Source organism: Apteryx mantelli, chromosome 12 (genome assembly GCF_036417845.1).
Source record: "Apteryx mantelli isolate bAptMan1 chromosome 12, bAptMan1.hap1, whole genome shotgun sequence".
Classification (NCBI taxonomy): domain Eukaryota; kingdom Metazoa; phylum Chordata; class Aves; order Apterygiformes; family Apterygidae; genus Apteryx; species Apteryx mantelli.
This window is the reverse complement of record NC_089989.1, coordinates 13,929,800-13,951,678: the sequence shown is the minus strand read 5'-3', so window position 1 is coordinate 13,951,678 and position 21,879 is coordinate 13,929,800. Positions and strand designations below refer to the sequence as shown.

The window sequence follows — 21,879 nt, the reverse complement described above, 5'->3', positions numbered from 1 at the left end:
GTGAAAATGATGGCTATACACTTTTTTATTATTATTTTTAATTGGTGACATGTATTTTCCTTCATTCTCAAAGCCAGCAAACTTAACTTTGATGAAACCTATTCAACACAGGCTATCCCTGGACCAAGACCAGCATCTGAAAACTGCAGCTACAAAGATGAAAATTACCGTATCTAATTGCCAAATGAATAAGACTAAAATGAGAAAACACTAGGCAATCCTCAGCCGTAGGTGCCACTAAGGTCTACATATAACAGAAAGTCCAGAGCTATCGCACAAAACATAGTAACAAGTAAAAATAGTAATATGCATAGAGTCTACTTAAAATTAAAATTATATATATATATAGTGCATATAAAATTTTTATACATTATAGCTATATCTATAAACATATATATATAATGTATAAAAATATAAAAAAGATCAGTGATCATCATATTCCTTTACAGAGAAACTTCTCCTGAGCCTGAAAACCTCATCCATTTTCAAAATAACCTCTTGCCCACATGTGTACGCACACACACACACACTTGCTCCCTCTAAGAGTATTCAGGAAGGAATCGCTCCTCAGCATAGGGATAACAACAGCAGATGACTTCCTAATAATGCTTCCAAAAGCACAGAATAAAGTATTATAGTTTCCATGCAGTTACAAATGACCATTATAGTTTTACAGAAAAACTGCCAAAGCTAATCATAGCTTGATGTTGTTCTGTTCTCATAATTTCAACTCTCTAGAGAGGTATGGTCAAACAGTGGTTGGACTCATTACTCAGTACATGACAAAGATATTACCTTCTACTTAATAACATTCAACACGACTGCAGTAGCATCCCTTTGAAACTTATCTATCACATCTTATTTTTAGTCAAATCCCTTAACACCATGGATTTCCAGCCCAGAAGATCATCATTCTCTAATACTATGTTAATGCTGCACAATATTTGCTCCCAGCAAATAAAGGCATCTTTTTCCTCGAGTACTAACATCCTCTCATTTATTGGGTAGGCTGCAGTTCATGTTTACACAAACATTCAATTTGTATCAATTATTTTTGCCTGCAAAGGACTGACAACATAATGCCTGAAATGACAATAATAGTGAAAGTGGGCTACTACCCTATTTATTATAAAATGCTGCGGGAATGCAGGAGCACCAGCTCAGGGCTGCTGAGCAGGATTTCTGCAAAATGTAGTGTATGTGAAAATTAGGTAACATGGCGTTTTGATCATTTGACAGTTCCCCTCTCTGCAGTGCTTCCTTCTACAAGCAAACTCTTGTGTTTTTTATTCTGCCTTAACTGCCTTTCAGAAGCATTTCCAAAGTACGGCTAGGAAAAAATCCCAACGCTCTCAACTACATCTCTTGATACAACCAGCCTGGGACAAGGTCGGTTAAGCTGACCTTCAGATAGTCCTCCTTTTCCACACAGCCAGTCTTTAGAAGTAGAGATTTACTTTTTCTTTATTGGGGGAACTTCTATATTTTCCACATATTTAGAATATGAATACCAGACATTTAGAATTCATGAAACACAAGTCACAACCGCTCTTAGCGGAAGAACCTTGCAGAAATACTGTCATTTGCCTAAAATATGCTTTCCAGAAGCACATCTACTCTTGAAGAGGAGCCTGGGAGAACTCATTGCATCTCTAGATTGCTTAAGAACTGATCCCCTTCACTCCAAAAATGTGCATTTTGTTTCTCCTTCCAATCTTTCTTACTTTAATTTTCCAGCCACTGATTTTCCTTCTTCCTTTTCTGACTACATCAAAGCCTCATTTAATATCATGCACATTTACCTTATGCAAATACATTTACAAAGGTGGAGAAGGGAAAGGAAATGATTGACAGCTATACACAAACCATGTGCAGACTTTAAATAAGATTTTAAAGAAATAAAACATAGAAGTTATGGAAAATGGAATATATGCAAATGTGTTTGTGAAAATTAGACTGTGCTAATACACTTTCTTTGACAAAATTAAGGTATTTTGCATACAAAGAAACTGCAGGGGCGCTAATCTATCAAGATATGAGTAAAACATAAGAAACTATTTCTTAAAAATGAAAAAGATGGGGACTAGTAGAAGGAATGTAATCTTAGTAAGGAATTGGTTAAAGAAAATGACAGCAAATACTTCTGAACAAGAAAGTATGAGGCTACAGAGAGAGGTTATTGATGTTCTCCTCAAAGACTGACATCCAAGAGAGTTCCTCACAATTTGAATGCCTATTCAATCATCACATTAATTTAGGGACATTCAGGAGTGGAAAAAAATATTATATATTTGGACAAAAATGACAACTATTCTTTCTGCAGCCTTCTTACGGGCATTTCCTTACGGTTGTTTAAATTGTTCACTCCTAGTCTGATCACCTTTGATGCAGCAGTGGCAATTACCGTAATAAGGATTTCTTTAGCTCTCCCGGGCAGCTCCAAATATCAAACGCTCTTTAGACCAGTTCCTCTTCAGCCATCCCACGCATCAAAATGAAATGGGATGCAAGGGCTGTAAAGCCTGGTCAAGTTTTAATTCCAGCCTAGAAACTAAAAGCCCAAATGTGCGAGTAACCTGACTTAGCTCACGATCTTTGACAGCCATCTCAAGAATGAAAGACAAATTCTGCTGAAGCACAGCACTATCAAAATTTAACCAGCAGCAGATAGCGTCGTTCAAAGCTACAGTATTAAGCTGCTGATAAAAAGCAGAGACCGTAGAACCTCCCAGATATAAAGAGGATAAAACAGTTACATAAACAGTGAACCAATTATCTAAACTATGAACCAACTCCTGGAGCTATTATTAGAATAACTGCTTACTCCTAGAGTAGTGTTGTACTAGTCAAATATTCAGTCACATCAGAGCAGCGGTGAAAAGCTCACAGCGCTGACAGCCATTTGTTATGAGACTGGTAGCTAGAGACGCATATAATGGAACTGTTAATATTATGAGATTTTATATAAAAAGGCAGTGGCAAACATTTGGAGCGAGCCGTGCTGCAAAGGCCTCCGAGTTTTCCTTCTGTGCGCAAAACTGCAATGCGCTGCTCTGAGCTCCTCCGGTGGCCAGCGCAGCCAAGGGGCAGCATGTGCTCCGCCTGGCAGCTTCCCCAGGGATCGCTTGGTACACACATGCTAACCAGTCAGCCAAAAGCTTATCCATTAGAGTTTTAAGATATGAGAAAGACCATGCCTTTCAAAAGTAGCTTTATTTTACTTGGATGATGGTGTGAAAGATAATTTCTGTTTGAAACATTCGTTTGCAACTTTTGGCCAACTATGGATCTTTCTATGCAAAACATGCAGCAATTTACCATTACATTTGGAAGACTTTTTTTCCCCAGTGCAAATTATTTTTAATACATTTTACATGAAAAAGAATAACCTTTGACTGAAAATTTTCCTCATTACTTACAGACTATCGGACACCTCCAATAGCATTTCAGACTTCAGTGGATCAATGTTCTAACAACCACAGAGTGAAACATTTTTAAAAACCAAAAGTATTGGTTATATTCTGTGTAAAACCTAGCAAGATACACAGAAAAGAGATTGTATACGAGATTTTAGCTGTGTGAAAATACATAGAAGCATCCTTAAAAACAAGTCTAAAGGCATGAAGACACTTATCTAAAGGTAGCAATTTCTGCTCTTTTGAGCAACTGGGATATAGAGTCTACATTGCAACCAGTCACTGCATGCATAGGAAAACAAGCTAACTGTGGATAACTGGAAGAGGTAACAAAACATCGTAAAAAGGAATTTGTATCCAGGATCATAGTTTTGTACTGGGGGAAAAGAATGTGTAAACAACAGGGAATTCACTAACTTTCTGCCATAAGTGGAAAACAGTATTGCATTATAAGAATGACTAGGAACAGTATAAAAAGTTAGCAGCATTAATTATAAAATGAATTATTATTTTTATATTTTTAACAAACCAAACTACAGAGCAGAATTTCTTAAGATTTTAGACTGAGCACAAGAAATAAGCAAAAAATAAGTTTAATGCATTTCTTCTGAAAATGGCCCAAACAAGTTATTTTGCAAAAAAAATCTCTAACTGCTAACCTAGGGAGTATACTTGTCCCTGGATTTCTGCCAGCTCCCATAGGAACACAAAGGACAACTGTCAGAACCTCTGCCAGTGCATTTAAAGGGCAGTGGTACCAGTTCAACAAACAAAACACCCTACTGACTGGCGGTGACAGGACGTTTGCATCAGTCCCTCCCAAATAATCCAGTGCATTACTGCTCAAGGTCAGGATAAAAGTGGTCCTATACTAAATAAGCATACGTACTGCATATTAGGCATATCAGATTACCTGTTTTCTGAAAGTTACTTGCTCATAGAAAATCTCTTATTATATTGGACTACATCTTTAGTAATTACAGATCTGTTCAAATTGTATGTATTTAAGTTTCTCTGTTAATATTAATGCACGTTACTAATGACATTTTTCATTTATTTTATTTGCAGATCTCAAATATGATAGCAGTAGCAATGAACATTATTACATTCTTTGAGAAATGGCATTACTCTGCAAGTTCTGTGTACATGGAAATCATTACGTCTTAAGAGATTAATTCATATGGGTCATGAGTTTCATAATAAAACTCAGAGAGGGGAGATAAAATATTTTAAGAATTCTCCTAAAAATTCTCTGAAAAGGGTGAGATTACAGAAAGACCTTCCAAACTCCCAGTCATTTTTTTTTGTATTTAAATATTGTTATATCTGTACATTTATATAGGTACAGATACAATTAGATATCTCTTTGATCATATGCTTTTTTTTTATGCAGTTCCTTCACTGATACCCTCCCTTGTTTTAGCATGCATCTCTGATATCATGTACCTTTTTCTTTAGGGACGATAAATATCTGTTCTTATACAGTAAGAAACACAGAATTGTCATTTGTTTGCAGGTAACCTGAGCAGAGGAATTTAATCATGAACATATGCATACTTGCTGATTCCACTGCTTCTCCATAGCTGTCAGTCATTGGACTTGCTTTTAAAAGTTTTAACGTATTTCTAATTTTATGAATTTGTGTTTTTTATTCTATTTTATTAAAAAAACTTTCTATAGTCACCTAGTTGACCAGCCTCTTCCCTTCCTGGCAGCATCGCTGTTTAGTCTCATCTTTTTTCTCATGACATCTTTGCAGCTTCCTGTTGCTAATCTCCTGCATACACTCCTTGAGCAAAAACATCTAGGCCGAATGTTCAAACAGGGTTTCTTCAATCCCATTTACTCTAGTGGAAATGACAATGGAAAATACCTATACACTGCACAGCAGAACAGTGACCTGATGTAGCCTATCAGTCTACGTCCTACAGACCTTTCTTTCCCCAAAAGAGAAATTCAGTTCAGCGAGGGGGAGAGCTAAAGCTTCATGAATGTAATCAAGTACATCTCAGAGGGAGTCCTGAAGTAGGTGACTAAGGAATGGAGTCATGACAAAGATATGTTAATGAAAAATCATTCGACTTTCTTCCTTAGCTGGCAACTTAAGAGTTTTTTTTTCCCCTCCCTCTGCATGTCAATTAACACCAATGCTACTCCTAGCTGAAAAACAGTTGCTATAAGCCTGAGGAGGGTGATATTTCCTTTGAAAAGGTCACGAGCATGTCTTGCATAACTTATCTGTCTGACACGCTATAACTCAGAACTAGAATGCCTCCTTTAAATTTGTTGTTTTCTAAGAACTGATTCTGGAGAAGGGCTCGTTTAATAGTAATTTATTGCCATTTCAGCTTCTATCTGAATTGCTCTCTTCTTTGGCTCTTGAAAAACTCTAAAAATCACAACGGAACTGATCATGGTGGAACTAAACCTCCAAGAAATGTAATCAGCAGACAAATATACAGATTTGTATACCAAAAACTTCCATACTGCAGCCTCAGCTCCCACACAAGAATCATTTCTTGCGTGTCAGTGCGGTTAGTCCGCGCTGCAGGATTCCACTGAGTAAGATCCTGCAGTTATTGCACCAACTATTAAAACACTTCTTCAGTTGGAGAAATGACTTTTTAGTACCAATGATACATCTTTGCAGGCCTAATATTCACTATATTGGTACAAACGAAGTAAACTGTCCTAGAACTACTGAAAGTGCAGTTAGCCCTAGTAAAGCCCTACTAATAAGGAAATGGTTTATTTTATAGTACTAGTGGAAGAACTATGCAGTAAACGCGCTGTAAAAAGTTATATTTGATTTCCAAATATGCAAATATTTTACCTGCTTGCAAATTTTCCTGGAAGAAAGAAAGATTTTTTTTTTTTTTTTAAATAAAAGCTATTTAAAAATAATTAGAACAAACAGTACCCAGCCGGTACCTTTACTTACTCATTGCCCCAGTCCAGCCTCACTGTGAGGTGTCTCTTGACCTCTCGCACCTGATCCTGTGTCAAGTGACCTGACAGCAGCTGTCTACGTAGGTCAATGAGTTCATTCATCACATGGCGCAGTTTGTAGAAAAGATCTACCTTATGTTTCTGTAAAAGCATTTTTGGGGGAAGGGAAGAGAATGAGAGCGAGAGAAAGGGAGAAAGGTAGAGAGAAAGAAAGAGCAAAAGAGAAGAGAGGAGAGATTAATAAATTACCAGCTTTTCATATAATTACCCCAGAGGTGCATTCAGTTTGTACAAGCTTTAAAACACTTATGTCAAAAAGTAGCATTCACTGATACTATTTGAACTGGATTGCTTTCTACTCCTCAAGTTTAGGGCTCAATCCTGCCAAGGGGTCCATTTTCTGATGGAACCTAAAGCTATAGGTAAAGGATTCATCGTGAGCAACCGGGATCACTTATACAAATCATGTAATAAATTCAGAGTTTTAGCCTTAAAGTAACAAATAGAGGGAAGAAGTTTGTCCTCGGTTGGTAGCTAACATAACTGCTATGAACAGTTGAACAACGATTCACCAAAACTGAAAAACACTTTTAATATTGTAGGTATTCCATTTACTGAAAATTACCCAGTTTTCTGTGTTAGGTAGGGAATAAATGACTATTCATTAGCTGCATTCTAAAAGGGACTAAAGCAATTAATGATAAAATCCACCTGTACAGCTACTTTAAAAGAGGGAAATTCCTGCAGATAGTAAAACACCACCTCCCATCATCGGCAAACAAGCCCCAACAAACCAACCCAGCAGCCTGTTCTAACAAAACGATATTCTTCAAATAAGAAACAAAGGCAGACAGACGTGGAAACGGATGCTCTCCCTCCAGCAGGTAACTACACGGAAGGTCTGCAAAGGGGCAACCCTGAGGCTAGTAACAAAGGCCACCCAAAGCACCCCTGAAACAAGGAAGGGTGTCCAAGCTACTCCCATATCTGCCATTTCTCCAGGGAAAGCCGAGCACAAAGATATTCAGAAAGATCTATGCCAGTCGAGAAAAATCAAGGCTGTTTTGAAGTATTTACTAGGCCACAAAAGCCACGATCTATGAAGGAGACCCAAGACCCTATCTTCTTTAAATACTCAGAAAGGCCAACGCTTTCAAAATTAATGAGAATTGTTTTGCCAGAAGGCTCCCGTCTACGCAGCCATGTGAACGTCCCAATTCAACAGCAGTTGAATGCTGTCTTTTAAAACCTTGATCCATTCCCAAATGCGTGCAAAGCTTGAGATGCCAGAATCTCATCTGGGGAAAACACTGACCACATGGACTAAACTGAGACTCAGCAGGCCAACACTGGCTTGATGTAATTGCATTTCTGCTCGTAAATGAGTGTTTTTTGAAAGCTCCTTAAATGAGGAGATATGCATTCATTAAGGACAGAGGAAGATCCACAAAGAAAAACATAAGTGTGTGCTATTACAACATGTTAGTAGAAAAACGTTTTTCATCTATCTTACTGAAAAAAAGTAGAATTTCAGTCTACCTGAGTTTTCCTACAAGACCACTAGATTTGTATGATTTAGGAAAACAGATCTCACAAGGCACTCCATTTTAATCGAGAATTCATTATTTTGAAACCGATTTCACATCTCTCTTGCCGAAGCCCATGAAGCTCTGACAGGATCATACAATGTTCTTATCTAACAATTTTGAGATGAAAAGATGCACAGTCTTTCACCTGTGTATCAACATCAGCTGTGGTCCCATCTGAAAAATTGAAACACAGAGACCAGACACAACAGCAAATCACATGTGCTTATTCTGGGATGCGTGCCCTGCATAGTCGACGAGAAGTCTAAATGACTAGAACTGAGATAGCTTTTCTCACTAAACATGGTCAAAAGCAAATCATATCCAAATGGAAGAGGATGATAGGTATAGGAAATGTCTGTTTTTATGCGCACAAGAGTTGTAACTTTTTTTTGACACAAGACGAAAGCACTGGCATTTGGAACTATCAAATAAACAAATGAGCTGTATAGTGCTGATTAAATGGTTGGCACTGAGATGATCATTAGAATCAGCTCCAAAATCATCATACTCAGACTTCCCTAACAAACCCACTGAGATGAAAAAGTCACTTCCCTCACTCTAGTAATAACAGTTCAAGGCTACCCATCAATTCAAGTGCAGAACACTATGCTGGCGATATTGTAAAAATTAGTCCAGAACATACAGTAAGTATCAGAAACACTTATTTCAAGTATAACTGAAAAAAGAGATTCTAGAACAATTTTGCAATAGCAAATCATGTGAGGTCCTAATCAATGAGCTGAAACAAAACAAGATACAACCCAAACTCAACTACCTCTCTTGTACTCCATGATCATGACAATGTGCCCTTTTCAGCTTCAGTTCCTGGGCTTATTCTTTGACAAATATTTCATCTGCTTTAAATATAATGAGCAAGTATTGATAGAGCGCTAAAAATATGGTGCCCTTTTCTGAAAATACAAGTTAGTCCCCTATAAGGAGGGGACTATCAGAGAGTAGATACCAACTGTGGAAAGCCAGAGGAGCATTAGCTGTGATCTCAGGCAAAGTTATGAAGTGAAGCACAGATGCAAGATCAATGAAAGTGATGGAGAACACCTATGGGAGACAAAGGAGAGCTAGAACAGAGTTGAAGGTAGTTAAATTCCAGCTTTGCAGGTAGCAAAGGTTTTGGAACAGTCAAGAAATAATTTATAATCCCCTCCTTCTGATCTCAGGAGTCTAGTAACTAATAAGATCCATTTGGCAGAGAGGACCACACATTTTTAATTACTTTCCTCTGCCTTTCTCTCTGGATTAAGCAAACAAAAAACCCCCTCCAAAACTCATCATTAAGCTAAGATAATCAGTTTTCTTTACATGGAGGTAGGAATCCTGCTTAAATCAAAACAGATGATCCTGGACACCACATGTTCAGAAAACTTGTTTTAAGGACTATAGCCATCTGAGCAATCTTAGTCAGTGGGAGTAGCCCCATAAAGAAACCTGAAACTTTTTTCATCTTGTTAGTAACTAAATAAAAATAAAAGCCAGTCTTACATGTAACTGTTCATTCTGCTTTACAGTGAATTTTCATATGACCTACCACATCCTATTTTTCGTCTTGCTCTTTGTCACAGGTTACCAAGCCACGAGCACCTTAGCAGTCCCTCTAGAACGATCTGCTGTGTGCACATTTGTGAACATATCTGGCAATTGTTTTGTATCCAAAATATTAAACTTTTTTGCAAAAATTTTTATGGTAATAATTGAGGTGTGTCAGGGACAAAGTATCTGTATAGACGTAATGAACTGAGGAATCTCTTATTACAAGCAGCACAAGCCTGTCCTCCAGCATGCCTTGTTGCCTTATTTTATTCCCTGTAGCTAGATGCAAAATACATTTCCCATGTTTCTATGATCTATTACTACTGACAAGTCCCACTTTGTGTTGCTTAGATAACCTTCACACGTACAGTTACACTTCAAAGAGTGGAAGTGTGGCATTATTTTTTTCTCTTAATGACCCCTTATTAATTCTACGGAGATCAAAAGTCAAAAGATGTCTCTTGTATTCTGTTTTTTAAACAGATAACGATACAAAATCTGCAAAACAAAAACAAAAGCAGAGCAGAGCATGCATTTTCCATCTCTTACTCAATACTCCTAGTGAAGATTCTAAAATTAGAAGATGGCTGACAAAGGTGTTTCATGCTTCAAAATAACAACTAATTCACTGTTTCATGCCTACAGTGAATAATAGCTCAGTGAATATACACTGAGATATTATTAAACAGTCTACCTTTGTGTTTTTCCCTAAATAAATACCACATGACATGAAAACATATATGAGATTGTTGTATTATGGAAGATGACCCATTTAAAATCACTCTTGTTATCATGAATACATTTAACACTATCATAAAGAAGTTACAATTTTGTGTTTCTACAGAGAAGTCCCTTCAGACACTTCCTATACAATCGCCTTGGGTTATAATGGGGGAGAGAGGTAAACAAAATTATTTTTATAAGGGCAAGTGAGTGGGCTTCTCCCAGGTTTCTTGTTAGAGATTTAGGGATCTAATTTTGGATATTAAAGCCTGCGAACATCATAAGCGCATGAAAGGAAATAATGCGGATGGAAACAACACACAACTCGAGTCTCTCCAAATTTGTTTTTTTTAATTAAAAAAAATTTATAAAAAAGCTCTGCTAGAAATTATAGATTTGTGCTATATCCATAGTTTAATCTTATCCAAAGTCTTTAATATTATTACCATACAAACCTTAAACACTACAAAACTACAAACTTTACAAGAAATGTTTTAACAGTCAAATTATTTCCAAACAGTGCCATTCTTATGAGACTTCCTGCCATAAACAGATAATTCATTTCAAATCATTCAAATTAGTATTAAACAATTACAAGGATATGTTTTTACTTCAAAGAGACACTGTTCTTCTGGAAGAATAAAGAAGGATAAATAACTGTCACAATCTGACAATATGTAAGATGCTTTTTGACTACGGGTCTACAGTCTCTTCTCTCTTCTGGGTTTGCACTTCTCGTACAAAACAGATGAACTCAACTCTAATTAGAAGATCTTTGGCCTTCATATACACTTATCTGAACTGCATGATGAAACTCATCCTCGCATTTCATAGTCCTCACATTTTTGTGAGGACTATGAAACTGTTAATGGATTTGTATTTCCAGTAACAAAAGTTTTTTTTTTTTTTATGTAAACAGAGCAGGATTGCCCTGTTTCAAGAACCTACAGTACAAGGAAACAAATATCATGCAAAAGATAGGCAGGAGTAATACAGATCAAAATATGACATATACCTCATTTATACAAATATCAATTATCCCAGCTACTTCTCAGTTTAGTAATTCTCAGTTGGGTCAAGTCACGGGCACCACAGATGAGGTGCCTTTTGATGAATAAAAGTCAATCTTTACAGGTCAGTACAAGAATTCTTAGGGATAAGGAAAGAAACTGAAGTAGTAAAACTTGTGGAAGGTGTGGATAAACAGGTATCCAGACTGGCACCTGTAGAAAAGCAAAGGAATTTAAGAAAACACAGTGGGCAAATATGAGCAAGTATTTAAAAAACAAGAGTTGTGACTATCGTGCAGGTTGTGATACCAACACACAATGGAAAAAAAGATTAGTACAAACCTATATGGGCCAGCTGTGTCCTTAGCACATTCCAGTTGCATTTCTGAAGAGTAGGTGCAAGGATGTCCCAAGTTTTTAATATAAAATAAAAATAGTTAGTCAAGACACCCCTAGCCAGAATCACTGAAAATTTTCAACGCTAAATCCTAAAAGTTAGGCAAGCATGCAAAGAGGAGCCTAATCAAATCATGTTGAGAACAGATCAATTTTAGAAGAGTCAATTCCTTTTCAAACATGTACTTCTGTGAGGACAAGAACATCTACCCTCCATAGACCTATTGCTTGCGGCTGGCTGTTTTTGTTACCAAGAAGGTGCAAAGTCTAATACAAACAATGTATTCTTAATGCTTCTCTCTGTGCTTCTACGGGGGGGTTTCTCTCATGCCTAGTAGTAAGCAGAATTCATACTACGTATTTTTACTCAGTTCAAGGTACTAATAGATTCTCTCTCTTCTACCAAGCTACCATTTTAAACAAAACTTGTAGGTACTTCATTTAGGTTTCAAGACTTCTGCCAAATTTAGCTGCAGTCAGGCAAAAAAGACCAAAATGAGGTCTTCACAAAGTTTTTCCACAATAAAAGGAAACTCGATACAGTTTTATAGAAAAAATACCCATACTTCTAAAAAGAAAGGTAGTTCAACAGATGGCATAATTCTAAGCTGAATGAACAAACTCTAAAAAGAAATGGTAAGAAACTAAGTATTACCAATGTCGGAAAACATATGGAATGATAAAAATATGGATGGTGAACAGATGGTAAAGTAAGGAGCTGAAGACTCAGCAGAAATATTTACATCTTTACCTTATTCCGCTACCTCCTCTCTAAACATAAGGTTTAACGGAAACAAGCTACTGGACTAAACAAACTTTTGTCGTGTTGCAATACAACTGTTCTTATAGGCTTACATAGAAGGAATTACAGGGTAGGGGAGCTCTGCAGAAAGCCCTGTTCTCTGAAGGAATGAAGGAGAGAGATGCACATGGTCTACCTTTGTTTTAGGCTGCCTTGTTCTGCTTGTAAAAAGCCTGCAATTTTTTGAAAATTATGGGCCAAAGCTCTTAGCTGAGTATTTAAGTATGATTCCCAAATAATTCAATCTAGACACACATGCATGGGTGCCTAGATGTCTAATTCTGTTTTATGATAGAACTAAAAAGTACTTTAATAACAGTTAAAAAAAATACAGAAAACAGAGTGAAAAGTTACATTAAGCAAAAATAAGGAAGGTAGGTAAACTACTAGTACATTTAGAATGGGGTATGGTACCATCCTGCAGTTTTCATAGGAATCGGGGGTGCAGTTCCCACTTCTTAGAGAGCGCCACCCTTGATGAACAACATTAATCTCTCAAACAGGCAACAGATGGAGAAGGAGGGCACCTCACTTTTACTTTATTTTCATTCTTCTACCCCGAAGTTCTCTATTTAATAAGGATGCATTAACGTCAATAGCATTTATCTTCTCCTATAAATATTCACAGCCTTCAGCCTCAAACAGAAATTATTTACTCTAACGTAAATCTGGTTTAAATTGATTCCCTTCTGTATTCACAGTTAGAGGGCATTTCAATTTGCAGTGTGCATTAAAGCAGAGAAACTATTTTACATTGCTACTAATAAATTCTTCACAGATTTTTTTGCCAAAGAAAACATCTAAAAATGGTTTAAATACTAACACATGATGTAACAGGAAAACTTAAATGGAAACAAAGAATGATGGAGCATCAATAAAGAAAATAAAAGAGCAAAACAGCAAAATAAAGCTTTTAAAAGATAAGCAGATATCTTGCTATAAAAGCTTTTCCCTTTTATTAGAATAAATGACAGGTCTGAAGCTACAAGAATTCTAGCTTTCCCCGAGTTTCAAAAAACAAACAAACAAAAAATCTCGAAAGAATGAAAACTGTGATATGAAGTCTTAAACTATAAAGAAGGTGTTTTCATATGGGCATCCTCAAACTTGTAGTATACATGCAAACTCTTCTCGTCATTCATTATTCCCACCATTTCTCTGAAATGTACAGGAAATTTCATTTCTGCAGAACTTGTAAAGCACATTACATGCTCTTAAATAGAGAAGGAGGTTAGCACAAGAAGCTCTGTACAATGAAGTAACAGTTGGAGCCCCTCCAAAATTATTTCAGATCCCTGAGGACTGCACATTTCTACAGTTTTTCTACAGCAATTAAATTAAAACCCTCTATGACAAATGCAGAACCTCAATTATTTGATCTGCTCCAAAAATCAAATGGCATATTTACATCAAAGCCATCCACAAATAAGACCAAAAACCTGGTAATATACTGTGTCTGTTCCAAACTAAATGAATATTGCTAAAGCACAGCTTATCGAGGCTATAAATATCTTTCAAAAAGGCACCCAGGTAATATTACAGGAATACCAACATTTAAGGCAATAACACACACAAGACAGAGGAGGACAAGTCTTCGTAATGCTATAAAAGCTATTAATTCCTGAAAAGCACTTTTTTGTCTGTTTGTTTTAAAGACCTCTTTTGCTGTCTGTGAAGGACAGCAGCAAACATTTAAACCTATTATCACAATGCTCTGTATTTAACAGATCAACACATCAAGTTCACAGCTTTCTACAGAGTACTATGAAAAGTGTATTTAGGAGAGGTTAGTGCCACATTACTGTCTTTCAGGAGAAAAAAGAAGCTGCTTCTACTTGTTCTATCATCTCACAAACCTTAAATGTCCAACCTAAAGATGAAATTCAGACCCTATTTTCTGTTGTTAGTAATATAGTATGGTGTAAAGAAAATCATATTTTTTAATCTTCTTCTACAAGCAGCTTTCCTGGTTTAATTCCAAATACGAGTTATTACACTAGCACTCAAGACTTATTTTAACCGTTCTATCTTTTCCTAATTTATAACTTCATATATCTGCGTTATATTAGATAACAACAACAACAACTTCGGACAAATAAAAGACAACAACATTTAAGAGTCACAGAAATAATTTTAAATGAATCTGACAAGGCTTCGGTGCTTGGCTTCGTGCTATTACCTCTTGTATTCTTTTGTTACTTTTAGGCTCTACATCCTCATAGTTTTCTTTATCAGCAAGAAAATATACCCGAGCTGGCCAAAATAAGACAGGTCTTCTGGGTGTAAATCGGTGTTGTTTAGTTTTTTAATTAACAGAAAAACAGGATGTAAGGAAAGGAGACTGGCATTCTCCAGGGAAGAATAAGGAGAGGCTCCTTGGAATAAGGACACTGAAAACAGGAAAGATTTGGTTGAAGAAATATCCTAAACCGACACTTGGTCTCCAGCCCACCAAATCCTGGCTGCCACCGATGGTGGCTGAGGGTTGGAAAAATCTGCATAATAAAGAGACTGTGGAAGAGACTGCAGCTTTACTGTTATTTTGTTGAAATTAGATTGAAGTTTTTAATTCATTAGGAGTAGTGGCAACATTAACCTCTTTTCATAATGTCATAATAAACTTCTAACAAAGCTTGAGGAAATGGAATTGAATGGTATAATTATTCTGACAAACTTAGAGATTTAATTCTTTATTCAGCATATTCAGCAACAAGTGACACTAATAACACTCTCTCCCTTCTCGATCCATATTACATTTATTGAAGCCAGTTCCAAATCCTTTGCATATTAAATGTTTTTAATTTTTTTTCAATTTGAAATGTAAGAACTTGCAATTTTTTAAGATAAGTTTATTTTCCCTTCTAAGGAAGAAAAGTATGTACAAAAGTTTTTTGCCGTTTCATCAAGGATGATTTTGTGGTTTCTAATTTCCTGTTGTTTCCCTCCCCCCTCCCTTGTTTGACTGGCTTTATCACGTCAGGTAACTGTTAAAAGGACACAACAAAAAGATAATACAGGACACTCTGCTTCACCATCTTTAGTCGATTTAGTAATACTTTCGAACCAAGTAATACAGTGCTGAAAGAGTCCAGGAACACTCAGACAGCTACAGGAAGGGGGCCCCAAACATCCCACTGCCCAAAGTCAGCACAACTCAAGTGGAAGCATGACAAGCTAAGGAGAAATGTCTGTAGACCAATTACAGGGGAAAAAAAGAAGAAAAAAAAATTCTGCTACATAAATACTGCTGACTTTTACAGCAGACTATGCTGTCCTACCTCAGGAAGATATATAAAGACCTTCTGTGTTGAGTATTCATGGCTCACATTTTCAAGATGCCCTCTGAGCTTGAGAGCTGGACAATTTTTATTTATTAAATGAGGCATCACTTATCCTGATTGTAAGATTGGAAAGCTTGGGGGTTGAAGAACAACAGGAAACATCACGAGACTTGCAATAGCTTCTCAGAGCTGGGAAACACTAAAAATGACCTGTTCCAGCACGGTGCCCTGCCCAACACCCTCTCTCCACAATAGCCAGGGTCACCACAGGAGTGCTGCTTTTGGCAAAGACCATTACCTCTCACTGCATACTTTGCATGCACTTTCTGTTATTCTGGAGCCAGCAGATACCATATATGTCTCCAGGAAATTAAACACTGGTATCTCAGCATCCCCTAAATTCATGTAATGACAACACACAGGAATTTCAAAAGGAGACAGCTGATAGCAGACAAATCAGTAAAACTGCTCCAAAAGAGGGAGCAGAGTATAAAATAATTTGAAACCAGAATGGTAGATGGTTAGTATTTTACAGAGAAGAAATTAAAGTATAAAAGGGCAACCAACTTTTCACAAAGGCTAAAGCATAATTAAGATTCCAAAACATCCTACGACAGACTTATGGAAGAACTTGCTAAAAACACATTGTTTATTTTTAGCCACTTCAGCTGTTATCTTGGAAGTACCAGGAAGAAACTGGAAAGCAAGATTAACACAGATCTTGAAAAGAGAAAGAAGATATGCATCACATGAGAAAGAGGGAGTTGGAGAGAATCAATGTAATTCTAATGCTGCATTTTGTGCTTCTGGGGCATTTTTACGTTCAGGATTCAAAACCACCATTTGAGGTGGTTCTCATTCTTTAATAGTTAAATTTCTCAAAGAAAAACATGGTTTTAATGAAGCCTAGCGGAAGGGTTCCTTCTTAAAACAAATACAATAACTACTGCCTCCATATTCAACTCTTTGACCATTAGGATATTTCATTTGGCTCAATAAAGTCTGCCCTTTTAGTAACAGTTATCCATCTTGAAAGTGTGTTACCGAATGACTCTCTTCTACATGCCAACATTTGTATAAATCCTTAGAACACTTAGTACATCATATCATCCAAGATGATCCAGAATCAGCCAGGGTCAAATGAATACTCATATTACCTAATCCCTCTTCCAATCTCAGTTTTTTACCGTTTTGGAGCTGCTTTACAATTATTTAAATGCAAAACAAAATATAACATTTAGAAGAAAACTTCCTGCCCATGACCAAAGGGACATATTCTTCTTCAAAATTAAAATAATGATTTAAAAAAAAAAAACACAATATTTTGAGGTCATTTTGCATATTCTGGAGAACTTATGAGAAGTTCTATAAGAACTACATGCTTATGCTGGGGAAATTAAATGAACCTTTAATGTCATTTTTAGCAACATCAAATGCTTTTATTTCCACTTGGAAGAAATCTGATGACATTTTTATTAGAAGGTAGATTAGTGAATAATTAGCACATTCACAATAGTTAACACAAGTCATATTGTCCAAGTTATGCCTTACACAACAAATATCTATTAAGATATTGAAACAGAATACAGTGTATAACAACAAGTGCTGTCAGATAATTATTTCCCCCTTAAAACAGCCTCACACTCGTGTGCCAAATTTTCAAGTTGATAAAGACCTCTCTTTCTCCCCAAAGCATTTTCATTGCGTTTAAGTTAAACATCTGCACTACCAATGCCATTCCCCTGTTTAAGGGGAAACTTCACCTCCAGTGGAGCTGAAGTGTGTAACCTGATGCTTCCACGCCTTTTGCAGATGCTGGTATAAACTGGCATACAGTGCACAAGATTCTCATCCACACACGTGCACTGGTCTGGAAGTGGTACTATTACTTTGGACCTGACAAACACATCAGGAAAAGAAAAATCTTCAACAGAAATCACAGGGGCTGTAGAACTAGGTCTATGTACGTAATGTTAAACGGCTCTAACAAGTGTTCACCTCCGTTAGGATGTTAACGCAGCTCACTCAACACAAGTTAATAATGTCAGAGATTTTGCCCAAAGCCAGTATTAAAGTTGCACTGGGGCACCTAAATTAAACAAAACAAAACAAAAAAAACCCACACCACCAAAAGACTTGATTATTCCAGTATTTAAACCAGTATTTGCAGACCACTTTGATTACTGTTCCTTTTAACTAATGATCCGGGGCGTGATACCACCATTTGTCATACAACATTTCTGTGAATACCTAAAGATGAGGGTTGAATGTATTTCAATAGTTTTCCAGTTGTATTTTTCTTGTGCAACTTAGAGGGAAAAAAAAAACAAAAAAAAATCCCAAAGAGCGAAGCCATTTCAATATTGCTCAACTGCAAACTTTTCTGCTACACTTTTCATAGACAGGTTCCAGTAAATTTTATTCCTCCAAGAGAGGAACTTGAGAGGAACAGTTCTAGGTGAAAAAGGCATAGTGGTTGCTTGTACCTTAACCTGTGATAGCATCTGTCATTCGCTTATGATTTTGGTCACAACAGTCTGTTTCAGAGTCAGCAAGTAACAGGAAAATTCAGGTTTTGTTGTACAGTATTTATTCTGCAATCAACTACTTGGCACTAACATTAACCATAATTTCCACATCTCTACATTTAGAGGTATTCAGAGTAGCCTCCTTAAATTATGGTAAAATATGAAACATTAAATAAATTTGTAGTTAATAATTCCCACCTGTTCCTCTCAAAAAATTTGACTTTAGATTAGGAGCATCTTGCTATTTAGCCAGAGATTAATAGAAAGCAATAGTTGACTTTCACATTTTACATGTAGCATTTACTCTTGTGAATTTAACAGCAGCAGAGACAATTAAAAAAAAAGTCTTTTTCTAGGCAGGATGGACTTTAGCCAGCCAATTTACTCAAGATGTTAAAAATAAATGATAAGCTAAGGTTCATAGATTTACAATTTTTTCACCCTACAACAACTGAACCAAAGCTACTGGTAAAGTCACAGCTGTTTACACACACTGGAAACATTAATCCTAACCTTTTTTTAAGAAGAGGGGAAAAAAGAACAAGGCAAACCACCACAGTATCTCCTGAATTATTAAAAAGTTCTAATACTAAACCGTAACTGAGAGCTTTCAAAATCAGATACCACTGTCCAGTGGAGAAAAATACTCTAGGGGAAAAAATAACCCATTTACCTAGCAATTTAAATAGAGAATCAATCGATTTCTACTACTTCACATACAGATGTTTAGCACAACTCTAATCCAGTTAAGAAGTCTTAGTTTTCTCTACATAAGCAATTACTTGGCAGAGATCAGAAAATAACACTCCCTGCCCAGCACAGAAGACCAATAGGAAGTGACTTTTTTAAATTTTTTACTTTTAATTTCAGGGGGGTTTTTGGGTTTTTTTGCAAAGTCAGCAGAAGGTCACCTGGCAGGATTCCCTAACTTAAAAATCTTCAGATTTTCAAATTTTATACTTCTGTTCTGCATTATAATGGAATTATTTCTCCTGGAAGAGCAGAGATTAAACACAAAACTGAGAAAATGAAAATCTGAATGCCATTATACTTGAGTATTTTCCCCCTAGTCAGAATAATTATTCTTTCTGGTCCTTTTAGCCATTTTGAGCTATGTAAAACCCATATTGATGTAATGACATTTTAAACAGTAATGCCCAGGACACAAAGCTAACGAAAGCTAGGAGCTGTTTGATTTTGCTGTCTGGTCAATACGGACATCCCTGAACCATGTAGAAGGAGCTGGCTATGCTCAGGCACAGAATATCTTCACGTTTTAGGGAAGATGCTTCCAGACAGCTAATGGCAAATGGAAATACGCTGCATGATCAACTCAGACGTCTTGCGACAAGACCGTTGAGTTTCAGAACAGCCATAAATATTGTTACAGAAAGAGTCTGATGCATCAAAGACAGGCAAGTAAACATATATAAACAGGTAATTTCTTCTGTCTTGACTGCAAGCTCACCACCGCGTATGACCTCTGGAAGAACACTCGTGAAATAATAACTGATTCCTATGCAAGCTAAAGATAAGCTGCTTCGTTCTGTGAAAGAGTGAGTGAAGCAGACCAACTGTAACCTCTGGTGCTGAGCCGAGAGCCACCTCATAAGACAGGGGAATTGAAAATATAAATTATAATTTAGTATTTAAACACAGTGCAAAAGAAAAAAAGGCAGAAGGCAGCAGGAAGTGTATAAATTACAAATAAAACCTGTTTACAAACACCTGATTTTACTTGTTCTTTTTTTTTTTTTTACTGGTTCTTCAAACTTTTGCTGAATAAGAGATTAAAATAGTTAAAATGAAAGATAAGAGGTAGAGCTGCAACTAAAAAGGTAAGAGAAAACAGGTAAAGCTCTCAAAGATAAAGAATTAAACTACTTTAGTTTAAAAATGTTGATACCATGTATGCGATAGCAACACTGCAAACAGACTTGTGGCTAGCAGCTATTAAAACTGCAGATTTTAAACAAAGATCCTGGTAACATCAGAACACACATGTTTTTTCACCTAGGGAAACTCATTATTACAAACACCAATTATCCAAGCATCAATACATTACTGTTAATGTGGGATATTTTTTTTTTCCACCTGTTTTAAATAGGGTCACCTTGGAGGTGAAAGCTAGGTGTTTTCACTAGTGCTTAAAGTGAAATAGTGTGCTCCATAGACAAGAGCCAAAAAGAAGAGAAGTATCATTACATGGGCTAATATTTAGCTTGGGCATAATGGTTAAAAACTCCAGTTAATAAAAACAGAAACAACATAAATGATCACAGAATCTGCATTATTTCTTAACTGAACCACAGCATGTCTTACAATGCAGTATCCTCAAGTGCACTGCTCATTCCCTAATACCGCATCAACAGAGACTCAACAGCAAGAGAACTAGCCCTTAGCACACTCTTACACCTTTTTATAGTATGTAAATGATTTCTGGAGATCTCTCCCTGGAAGATATTCAAAATATCTGCTGTTCTTTACACTATTCGAAACATAGGTAAGCCAAAAATGTGTATGAATGTCAATCTTTTTTGCAGTTTATACATAAATAGTTGAAAAAAAAAGTGTCCTTGCCAAATAGATAAGAGTCAACAAAAGCTAAAAAGAGCAGGTTTAAAGGGGTACAGGAATTAGCATATCATCGCTGAATCACATCACTAGCAAATAACTTCTAAAAACAGTCTGGTTTTTATGTACAATTCTCCTGCCCGAAAGAATATCAAAAATATCAGTACAGTATATCCACTTCTTCTTAACATTTTTTTGTAATTTTAGTAATACCATTTTTCAACACAGCTGGTCCTGACTAAACAGATTTAAAGATTCATCAACTTCAAGACTATAAAGGATCACTGTGATTATCTGGTCTGATCTCCTGCAGGGCACAGGAGAGAGAAACTCACTCAGCTTGCTGCAACATAGTTTCTGTATGATAATACTGCAACATATTTAAAAAACAATCCAGTCTTATTTTAAAGATATCTGTGATAAAGAAATAACTGCTTTCCACAACAAATTTATTTTTATTGTTAGTTATCCTAATTATGAAAAAGTAACTTTATTTCTATCCTGAATTTATGTGGCTTCAGCTTCTAAAAATTCAACTTCATTTTTTTTTTCCTTGACTAACAATTATCTACCTGAACCATTTCTCCAAGTAACCATTTGTAAATCATAAATGGGCAGACTCCTCACTGAGCCTCTGCAGTTTCCCTGACTAAATGAGCAAAGTAATTCCTTCACTCTACTGCATATTGGTCAGCCTTCCTTTGGAAGTATTATTCCCACTTTGAGAGATTACACTTTGAGAAGGAGTAGGTAAACCGGTGATTCTTTAAAGCGGTGAGAATATCCAGAAGACACAATACATTAGAATGATTGGTTTTTGATTGTTTGGCTGTTTAGTCTAGAAAATAGAAGATTCAGGGAAACAATTTAAATTGTCAGAGGAATGGAATCATCTCTTCTCCATGTCCACGGCAAACAGAACTAGAAATAACAAGCTTCAAGTAAGGAAGGTTCAGCATAGGCTTCAGAAAAAAGTCTTCAACCAAATGGGTCAAAAAGCACTGGAAGAGACTGTATTGAGATCTTGCAGAATATCCATCATTGCATTTTTTTATTTTTTATT

General features: G+C 36.3%; 1 protein-coding gene across 1 annotated transcript in view; it reads right to left on the bottom strand.

Annotated features, from left to right (window-relative positions):
- The window catches only part of DOCK3 (dedicator of cytokinesis 3), a 201,483-nt gene that overhangs the window by 142,077 nt on the left and 37,527 nt on the right, over positions 1 to 21,879 (bottom strand). Inside the window, exon 6 of the mRNA XM_067303645.1 lies at positions 6,358 to 6,506. Within this exon, the coding sequence (XP_067159746.1) occupies positions 6,358 to 6,506 (149 nt within the window). The remainder of the gene's footprint in view (positions 1 to 6,357; positions 6,507 to 21,879) is intronic.